At 47.6% G+C, this 10,223-nt stretch overlaps 1 protein-coding gene across 1 annotated transcript in view; it reads right to left on the reverse strand.

Moving 5' to 3' along the window:
• The window catches only part of KIF15 (kinesin family member 15), a 64,158-nt gene that overhangs the window by 19,720 nt on the left and 34,215 nt on the right, over positions 1–10,223 (reverse strand). Inside the window, exons 17-20 of the mRNA XM_006169783.1 lie at positions 4,756–4,947; positions 3,666–3,773; positions 2,903–3,008; positions 1,567–1,732 (exon numbers count right to left, since the gene is read on the reverse strand). Of these exons, the coding sequence (XP_006169845.1) occupies positions 1,567–1,732; positions 2,903–3,008; positions 3,666–3,773; positions 4,756–4,947 (572 nt within the window). The remainder of the gene's footprint in view (positions 1–1,566; positions 1,733–2,902; positions 3,009–3,665; positions 3,774–4,755; positions 4,948–10,223) is intronic.

Consider the following 10,223-nt stretch of genomic DNA (forward strand, 5'->3'; position numbering starts at 1 on the left):
GTGCGCCCCCTCGTGTAAGCCGGGTACTGGCTGTTATTCTCCAAGTATTATGTCCACACATATTCTCCCAGCTCTCAGGAGGCTTCTCTTTATTTTTAAGAGAGATTTTTGCTGTAGGATGTGAGCGCTTGCCAGAGAGACAGAAAGCAAGAAATCATCCCCCGGTGGGGATGGCCACCCAGCAATCCCTTCTCCTCCATCCTCTTCTTGGGATCTTGGACATGCATGCACACACACCCGGCATAAGTTTAAGCTGCTGGATCCGGGATTGAACAGCAGTAGACCACGTGGGGGTCCAGCGACGGAACCATTACACCATCTGCTGGTCCCTCGGGAGACTTCTTTTAAGATGGCAAATGAGGCTTTGATTTGAGCAAGAGAGAAAATTCTCTAGACAAACAGCTACTACCTTTTGGGTTTTCATCCTCGTATTCCCTTCCCCAGCAAGTTGAAGCGTGCCCGAGCACCCTGAGCTGAGCTAAGAACCAGCAGACCACCAGCCTGACTTCTGGACCATCCGGAACATGTGTGCCAGCTTACGCACTGGCCACTGGCCACAGAGCGAGCTGCGTACTAACTCCAAGCAGAGTGGAGCGCAGATGACGAAGCGGTGTGAATCAGTCACAGAGGCAGACACCCCCACAATGGATGGGAGGCGAGGGAGCGTCTCTGTGCTCATGGTATAAACGGTACAAAGTAGGCAGAGCAATTCAAGGTCCACGTGGCAGTGCTATGCTCTTTCTCCAGGGGGCTGTCATGGGTATACGCACGCAGCGCTATGAGCGACACGACAAACATGAAGTTGAATAGACTGTGTTACCCACGGGTCAGAAAAATCATGACATATTTTCCTATGCAAAATGTACTTTTATTGGGACCAGCAGTTAGCATAATGGCTATGTTGCTGAACTCCCATGTGGCCTGAACCAGGTGGCTTAAACTCACGCCGGGCACGTGTGTGTGCGTGCCCAAAGATCCTGAGAGGAGAATGGAGGAGAAGGGATTGCGGCATGGCCATCCCCCCAGGGGGTGATTTCTCACATTCTATCTGTCTGTCTCTCTCTGTCTTTCTGGCAAGCACACACGCCCTATAGCAAAAACCTCTCCCCCCACAAAAATGTATTTTTATTTATTTAATTATTTTTAAAAGTCTTTTTTTTTTAAATAAAAAAAAGAAGTATTCATTTAACTTTATTTAAATTAAATAAACCACTAGGTGCTATGACCCAGGCGCTCCCATTAGGGAGCATACCCTGCAGGCCCACGCCCTGAGAATGCCTGGGTCACAGCACCCGCGCTCGCAGGTCCACGGCCCAGAGAATGCCTGGGTCACAGCACCCGTACCCCGCAGGCCCATAGCCCCGAGAGCACCTGGGCCACAGCACCTGCGCCTGCAGGCCCGCGGCTCCAGAGCAGCACCAGGGTCACAACACCTGCACCCCCAGGCCCATGGCCCGGAGAGCGCCTGAGTCACAGTGCCCGCGCCCCGCAGGCCCACGGCCCCGAGAGCGCCTGGGTCACAGCACCCACGCCTGCAGGCCTGCAGCTCCAGCAGCACCGGCGTACCTGACGCTATCCAGCTGCAGCTGTGTGTGCAGGTGTCTCTCGGAAAGCTTGCCGAGCTCCTTCTCCTGACCCTCTCTGAATAAACTGTACTCCAACTTCACCGAAGACAGCTCCTTGTCGGCAGAATGCAGCACGACTCGCAGGTCATGCACCTCACTTTTCAAAACTGAAACAACAAGGACAACTGTCAGCAGCCATCGTTAGTCCTTCTATAAAGAGGGAAAGCAATGTGGTGGGTACTCCTCCCAGTCAGCAGACCCATCAAGAGGAGAGCTGGGCGGCTCTGTCCTCCCTCCCTCCCTCACGCTCCTGGGCACCTAGCTGCTGCGGGGAGAGCTGGCTCTGTCCCGGACAAACAGGTCGGCCGCTCAGCTCTTCCAGACGCCAGATAGAATGTCGTCCGAGCTGTTTAGTTTACCATATTTTAAGTGACCAATTTTAGTTATGTACGATCCCTTAGAAACATGCTGGAACTTTCCAACACGTGTTAAAACACTTCTGGTCTTCTTAGAAAATTCCAACTGGGAATAATATTAGGTAGCTTTTTAGATCAAAGAAAATAGAATGACTGTCTTTTTGTTTTACTCATATTATAAACTATCACAAATACTTGGACGGAGGGAGAAACAAACTTCAAAACTGAGACTCAAATGATAGTCCCGTATTTATAAATATCTATAAATATACACTTTATGCTTTATTTCATCAATATTAAAACACCTTATGAATTCAACATACTTTTTTTTTTTTTAAAGTTTTGTCATAGGCCCTGTGTGCTTGCCAGAGGAGGGCACAAAGACAGAGAAAGTGAGAAATCACCCCACAGAGGGGATGGTCACACCACAATCCCTTCTCCTCCATTCTCCTCTCAGGATCTTGGGCACGGACGCACATGGGCCTGCATGAGTTTTAAGCCACCGGGTCCAGGACTCGAACCCTGGTGGACTATGTGGGAGTCCAGCGACATAGCCATTACACCATCCTGCTGGTCTCCCTGGAGTGATTTTCAAGTTGTCAGTCCGGGACTCAAAGCACAGTTGGCCACGTGGGAATCAAGTGCTTAACTACCATGCCACCTGCTGGCCTCTGACATGTTTTTGAAACAGTTTAATTCAAACATTAAGCAAACTTCTATATCACTTGTTTGTGGGAAAGCATGGAGAACATTAATGACCTTTTATGACATTACTATTACTTACCACTGCCAGACACCCTTGAGTACAGCACCTAACAAGTAACCACCCCAACCAGAGTCAGGGGCACATTATTTCTACGAGGACAAACAGAATGAGTGATAGGACTCCTGTAGGCCACAAGGCTAACTGCTTGGACTTACAGTCACTCTTAGTCTGGGCGTCTCGAAGCTGCTTTTCAAGGACATTCAATTGCGAGAGATGTTCTTGCTGCTGCTTGGTCCACTCGTTTCTTTCTGATGAGAAAAGCTTCGGCCAAAAGATGAATTTATTGAGAAAGGAATACTGGAATGCTAAGACACTCTCTAAATCATTAACCTGTTAGTTTAAAATTTATTTTTAATTACTTTTATTATGCCAGAGGTGAACAGGAGAACATGGGGGAGAAGGAGAGAAGACAGAGGCAGCACGGACCACGGGCCAGCCACCCATGATCTTTGTCGCTGAGCCCTCCCCCCAGGCAGGATGCTGGGCCCATGTGTACATCCTTGGTGTGCAAGCCACTGGGGCCAGACTCAAACCCCGGCTGGCCACGTGGGACCCAGCTTCCTCTGCACAGTGCTGACCAGTATGTGAGGGGCCAGGCCCAGTGTCTCTGTCTCTGCAGTCTAGCCTTGAGGTCTCTGACCACTGCTGTTACCAGGAACTACAAGCACTGACACGTGAAGTAGAACCACAAGAATGGAGACTGCCCACCCTGTGTTCTAAATCAACAGCAAACGTTCAGTCGCTCCCTGGCGAGCTGGCCAGAGCTCGGATCTGGGTGTCCGTCCCGCTATCTGGGCAATACGCTACGTGACCGAGGAGACAGTGTGGCTCAGACAGCCCTGGCAGTAAGGCCTGGAGAAGCTCCTGGGCCTAGAGGGCCCGTCTCACATGTGTCCCTGGCCACACGCGTGGGCTCACCTCCTGCATCTGTGTGGAATGGTGCTCCAGTCTGTCCACTTGCTGCTGAAGCTTCAGATTCTTGTGCTCTTCTTCATCCAACTTGGCTTGAAGAGCGCCCATCTGTTCCTGCAACGCGAGAACTACGGTCATCAGAAGTCTCTTAGTGGGAGTCTCAAACATTCCACTTCTTCATTAGAAACAAGCAAGGGGCTGCTGGGAGCATGGTGGTAAGGTGCTGGACTCCCACATGGCTGACCGTGGTTCAAGTCCTGGACCTGGTGGCTTGCTGATTTGCTGGGAGCATGGTGGTAAGGTGCTGGACTCCGACATGGCTTACTGCGGTTCAAGTCCTGGACCTGGCGGCTTGCTGATTCCTCACTTCCCTTCCCTCTCTTTGGAGAGCACACATGCCCTATAGCAAATTAAATAATACTAATAATTAATAAAAGAGATAAGTAATCATAAAATAAACTTAATATCTCACACAAACAACTCTGTCAAAGGTCTTTCTGGGACCAGAAAACGACTTAGAAAAAGTCATAGAGCCATCCTGGGGCTTCTAAGACCCTTCCCCAGGGCTGCTCGGCAGTGCTCTCCAGGAAAGCCCCCATGGCCTGGAATGGGCAGATCACTGGGCGTGGGGTGGCCTGGCCCACTCCAAGTTTTACTGGACAACAGAAAAACTTTTTGACAGTTACCAAACCACTGGAACTCAGAGATAATCAAACAACGTGATATTTCAAACACAATAAAGACTGTGTGAAGTGTGCTCTTTAAAGAGCAGGAGTGGATGATTTTCAAGCCAGAGATCACCCACACTGAAAACAAATCTATTTAAATAAATAGTCAAGGGGCCAGTCAAGGGACCGTGTGGTGGTTAAGGCACTAGATTCCCACATGGCTAACTGCAATTCCAGTCCAGGACCTAACAGCGGGTAATAAACACACACACATACACACTCACACACAACAGCTGGAAAATCGTAATAAACACACACACATACACACTCACACACACACTCACACACTCACACACACACACACACATAAATGCGTGAGAGAAAACTGTTAAATGAATGTCTGACTTTCTCCTGACACTACGCATTACCTGCACTGCTTTAAGCTCTTCAGATACGGCCTCGAACGCTTGCTCGCTCATCTCTGGGGGCACTGGCTCGTCCGCTATGCCGTCCTCTAAGATGCCAGGGCTCTGAATGTGCGAGGAGGGTCCCGTTTCGGGGCTGAGTTTTGACAGCGGTCGAGAACAAAGCTGATAAGCCCTGGTTGGTGTAGTTATAGTCTGCAGCACAGAATGGTTAGGAAAGAGAACATGAGCACACACGAAGACCGGTACATTTGATCACTTATAAAGGATAAAATGAAAAATCGTATTCATCATGAAAAAGGAACAAGAATCCTGAAGAAACAGCAGCCGAGTGCCTAAGAGGAAACAAACCTATCAATTCAATACACTTCCAAGCAAAATTCCAATATAACTTTTTTTTTTTTTGAGAGGTCTTTGCTATAGGGCGCATGCACTCTCCAGAAAGATAGAGAGAGGCAGAGACATAGAAAGTGAGAAATCACCCCCCAGGGGGGATGGCCACGCTGCAATCCCTTCTCCATTCTCCTCTCGGGATCTTGGGCATGCACGCACATGTGACTGGCATGATTTTAAGCCACTGGGTTCAGGACTTGAACCATGGGAGTCCAGTGACATATCCATTACACCAACTGCTGATCCCTAAAAGATTTTTTTTTTTAAAGAGGTTTTTGCATGAGAGACAGAAAGAAAGCGAAAATCACTCCCCGGGGCGATGACCATGCCACAATCCCTTCTCATTCATTCTCCTGTTGGGATCTTGGGCACGCACGCACACGCACCTGGCATGAGTTTAAGTCACTGGGTCCGGGACTCGAATTGCAGTTGAGTATATGAGTCCAGCGACATAGTCATTATGCCAACTGCTGGTCTCTAATATAATTTTAAAAAATGAAATTTGATAAGTTGATATCTTAACATCATACAAAGAATAATTTCATAACAAAGATATTAAAGGCCACCTCCTTTTATAAAGCAAAGAAAAAGCCTTTTCTCCTTCATAAGAAAAAAATAGCATTTCCAGGCGAAATAAAGCATGTTATAGGCAGTCAGACGGCTACAGAGGAAGTCCCAAGTCCCACGAGGACAGCTGCCTCGTTGATCATGCTTACTGGGGTGAGGACTAGACCCCACTCCCTCCCAGTGCTGGAGTGGAAGCTCCTCTCACTTCTCACTGCCTGAGCTTTCGCGAAGGCCGAAGGTCTCGAGAAGGTTAACACCCGCCCTCTCGCTGTTCTGCATTCGGACACAGGTATTCTCCCAGGAGCTTCGCCTGTACCTCCCCTGCCAACCCTGCAGTAGAAGTCATGGGTAAAAGTCACCCTGTGTGCATGATGTCACCCTCAAAGTGCACTCTGGGCCTTAGTATGCCTTCCCCCAGCTGGGCAATTAAGCCCCCTTCCCTAGTCAGAAGCAAGCAGTCACAACGGAAGCCCCAAAACAAGCCCAGGGCCCAGCTACAGTGACAGAAACCACTCTGCTAACAAGACTCCACGGTAGAAGTGACACCCAGCCCCATTGGGGCTGCATGTGCTCTGACAACTGCCCACCCCAGTGCCTTCTGGGTGCGTTTTCTATTAAAATCTTCACTGTTTTATTTAAAACTTCTCTTTTCATACTTTTCTCATGGTTGTGGCTTTATTTTGCATCTTGGGGGACCCCAAAAAACAAGCATTCCATACAGTGCTTCCCGACTTTCCTTCCAGTAAGAGTATCTGCAATGAAGGGTTTTTGTGCAGTTCCTGAAGCAGGTCAAAACCCCAAAATAAAACCAAAAACAAAAAAGTAGAGTTCTTTTTCTTGATTCCGACATGAGACAAACTGAACACACTGCTATGCCTAAAACACACATGTGCATGTTGAGCTATGGAGGGCTGCACACAGCACATGGCCACTGTGTACGAGAAAATCCTTAGTGACATTGACCTAGTGACAGTAATTGCCCCCCAAGACAGTCTTCGCTGGTGCAAAGACAGCGGAAGGAAAGAGACTTGCCCCTGAATACTTTTCCTGCTTTTAACTTTTAGTCACATGGGGCCAGCAGGTAGCATGGAGATTAAGGTGCTGAATCCTACAGGGCTGAGTGTATGGTTCAAGTCCTGGACCTGGCAGCTTGAAAATCATGCTGGGTGTGCGTGTGTGCCCATAATCCCAAGAGGAGAATGGAAGGGAAAGGATTGTGACGTGGCCATCCCCCTACGGGTGATTTATCAACTTCCCTCTCTGTCTCGCTCTCTGGAGAACATGCATCCTTATAGCAAAAACAAAATAAAAAAAACAAAAATAAAACAAGTTTAGGTAATATGTATTACTTAATCAAACAAACGAGTAAAGGTATTTTTAAAAGTAAACTTCTAACAAGTGACACAATAAGCATCACTTCTAAGATAATAACCATGACAAACAGATATTACTGTTTAAGATGTAGGGACCAGCAGATGGCGTAAAGGTTACGTTGCTGGACTCCCGCGTAGTCGACTACAGTTCAAGTCCCAGACGTGGTGGTGAAAAACTCGCTGGGTATGTGTGTACGTGCTCAAAATCCCGAGAGGAGAATGGAGGAGAAGGGATTGTGGTGTGGTCATCTCCCGGAGGGTGATCTCTCGCTTTCTGTCTCTCTTTCTCTGTATGTCCGACAAGCATGCACACTATAGCAAAAAAATCTCTCTGTAAAAATGAAGATGTAAAAGAAAGCCTTTCTTAACCTTCGAAGACTTTGGTACAAATGCTACAATCACCAGCAGCAGGCTCGGCAGCAGCGTCACTGTGCTCGGTGTTTCCCCTTTCGTCTCCGCATTCTCGGACATTCATGTTTTTTCTTTTATGGGCTATGGTTATATGAGCATTCATTCTTTTTTTTTTTTTTTTTTCAAAGTTATAACTTTTTTTATTTCACTACCATTTACAGGGCAATGCACCTGATGTAATGAAAAGAAAAAGAAAAAGACAAAGCTACAACAGATAAAAGACCTCAGGAATGTACATCTAATTGACACTACATTGCATTAATCAAAAGCTGCACTTTTTGCAAACTGTGGCTATGACAGTCCTGAACAAGAAGGGAGCATTCATTCATTTTTGAGAGATTTGTGCTATAGGTGTGTGTGCTTGCCGGAGAGAGAAAGACAGAAAGTGAGAAATCACCCCCAGGGGTGCAACCTTCTCTTCCATTCTCCTTTTGGGATCTTGGGCACGCACACATGCCCAGTATGAGTTTTAAGCCACAGGTCCAGGACTCGAACTGTGGTCGACTACATGGGGGTCTAGCAACGGAACCCTTATGCCATCTGCTGGTCCCATGGAGCTATGGCTATTTAGGGCAAACCCCTCATGTTATTTCGTGTTACCTATGACCCTTCAGGTGACCCTTGCCCTTCTAGTCTCCCCCTGCAAGCCCTGTGCACACGTGACAGGGCAGTAACGGCCGCCATGTGTGAGACCGCTGCCTCCTTAGCACACTCCATCGGCGGGCTCACCTCCTGCTCTGAAAGCCTGCGATTAAACTACCTCCACCCCAGGTCAGAGAGGAGAAAAGACGAGGTTCAAAGGTTCGGAAACCTGCCTACGGTCAGTGGCGGTCAGCGTCATGACAGTGGGATGCTGGGTCCCTCCACACCCTCCCCACGGGGAGCCTCGGACACCAGGAGCAGTGTGACCCAGTGCTCGCTGCCTTCACAGGTTCAGCCCGGGTATGAGATGAGCAGGGCAGACTCCCGCCGTATTAATGGCACGGGACGGCCCTGGTTTTAGAAGGAGTGCTGCTTGGGATTACCCACCTTCAGTGTTTCGGCGTGAATTTTATTCAGCTGGGAAACTTCTTGCCGCTTGCAGGCTTTGGTTGCTTCCAGAAGGTTTTCAAGATTAAGGTTCGCTTTCTGCAAAGACTGAAGCTCTGATTCCAATTCTAGCTGCCTCTTCCTAACAGACATCGTAAAATTGAGTAGTTCCGGTAACAGGTGGTATTGAACATTAGTAGAGGGCTTTACCGTTTCTATTGGTATTTCATAACTGTCTCTAATTCAGAGATATTCTCAGTTTATTACTCACTTTCCGGGTGGGTAAAATATGGCTCAGAGACCAAGGTATTATACCGGGAAACAGAAGAGCACGAAATCAAAGCTCAAATTCAAAACCTATACATATAGGTTATTAAAACACATTGATACTTTAGGATAAGATTAATCTTAGTTATAGAATAAATGGGGCTGACATAGCCAATTGCAGTTCAAATCACAGCCCAGTGGCTTGAAAAACCCACCTGGTGCATGTGTGTGTCCAAATCCCTGACAGGTAGGACTGGACGTGCCCAAGCCCCACTGGGTGCTTCCTCTACCTCTCTGCTGAGTGCACACGCACTCTGCCAATAACAAACAAAATAAAACGAAAGTGGTCCGTATTTGCTTTTACAAAATCAGCAACTAGTGAGAATATTAACAAACCTACCATTTCTAAAAATCTGCATTTATTTCATAACTGTGACTTAAACATGGTAACCAGATGAAAAATTTCCTGTACAAGTTCCATTTACTGAATAGAACAGGTACCTGAAAAAACCTGTATCACCTAGCCCATTAACTGTACTTTTTTCTTTGTGGAGAGGTTTTTGCTATGGGGCATGTGCGCTCGCCAGACAGACAGAGAGAGGCAGAGAGACGGAAAGCGAGAAATCACCCCCCGGGGGGATGGTCACGCCGCAATCCCTTCTCCTCCAGTCTCCTCTCGGGATCTTGGGCACACACACACACACACACACACACACACACACGTGCCCGGTGTGAGTTTAAGCCACCGGGTCTGGACTCGAACCATGGTCGACTACATGGGAGTCCGGTGACATAGCCATTATGGCAACTGCTGGTCCCCATTAACTGTACTCTTTTTTAAGAGAGATTTTTGCTGCAGGATCCATGTGCTCACCAGAGAGACAGAGAGACAGAAAGTAAGAATCACTCCCCCAGGGGGATGGCCTCACTGCAATCCCTTCTCTTCCATTCTCCTCTTGGGATCTTGGGCACGCACACATGCCCAGTATGAGTTTTAAGCCGCCAGATCTGGGATTCGAACCACGTTCAACTACGTGGGGGTCCAGCGATGCAGCCATTACGCCATCTGCTGATCTCCTTCATTAACTGTATTATTAAAGCGCTAAAGCAAGCTGGCTTCCTTCCTGTCAAACTATTAATAGTTGTAATGTGAGAATTTAATATTTAAAACAAACAGCCAACCGTGGTAAATGGTTACTATTAACAAAAAACGCTAAAAGACCACAGGTGAATACACAGGTGTATTTGCACTTTACCTGGTTAGTTCTTTGAATTCTTCATATTCTTGCTTTGAATTATTGAGCTCTGCCTGAACTTGCAGGAGTTGTGCTTTTAACTTCTCAGTGTTTGCAAAGGAACCTGGTTCTTTCAAAGCTTTAGGAGAAAATCCTTGCTGACCTGAGAAAAAGAACATTCACTTGGGTCTCCGAA

The sequence above is a fragment of the Tupaia chinensis genome, unplaced genomic scaffold (assembly GCF_000334495.1).
Source record: "Tupaia chinensis unplaced genomic scaffold, TupChi_1.0 Scaffold147500_1, whole genome shotgun sequence".
Classification (NCBI taxonomy): domain Eukaryota; kingdom Metazoa; phylum Chordata; class Mammalia; order Scandentia; family Tupaiidae; genus Tupaia; species Tupaia belangeri.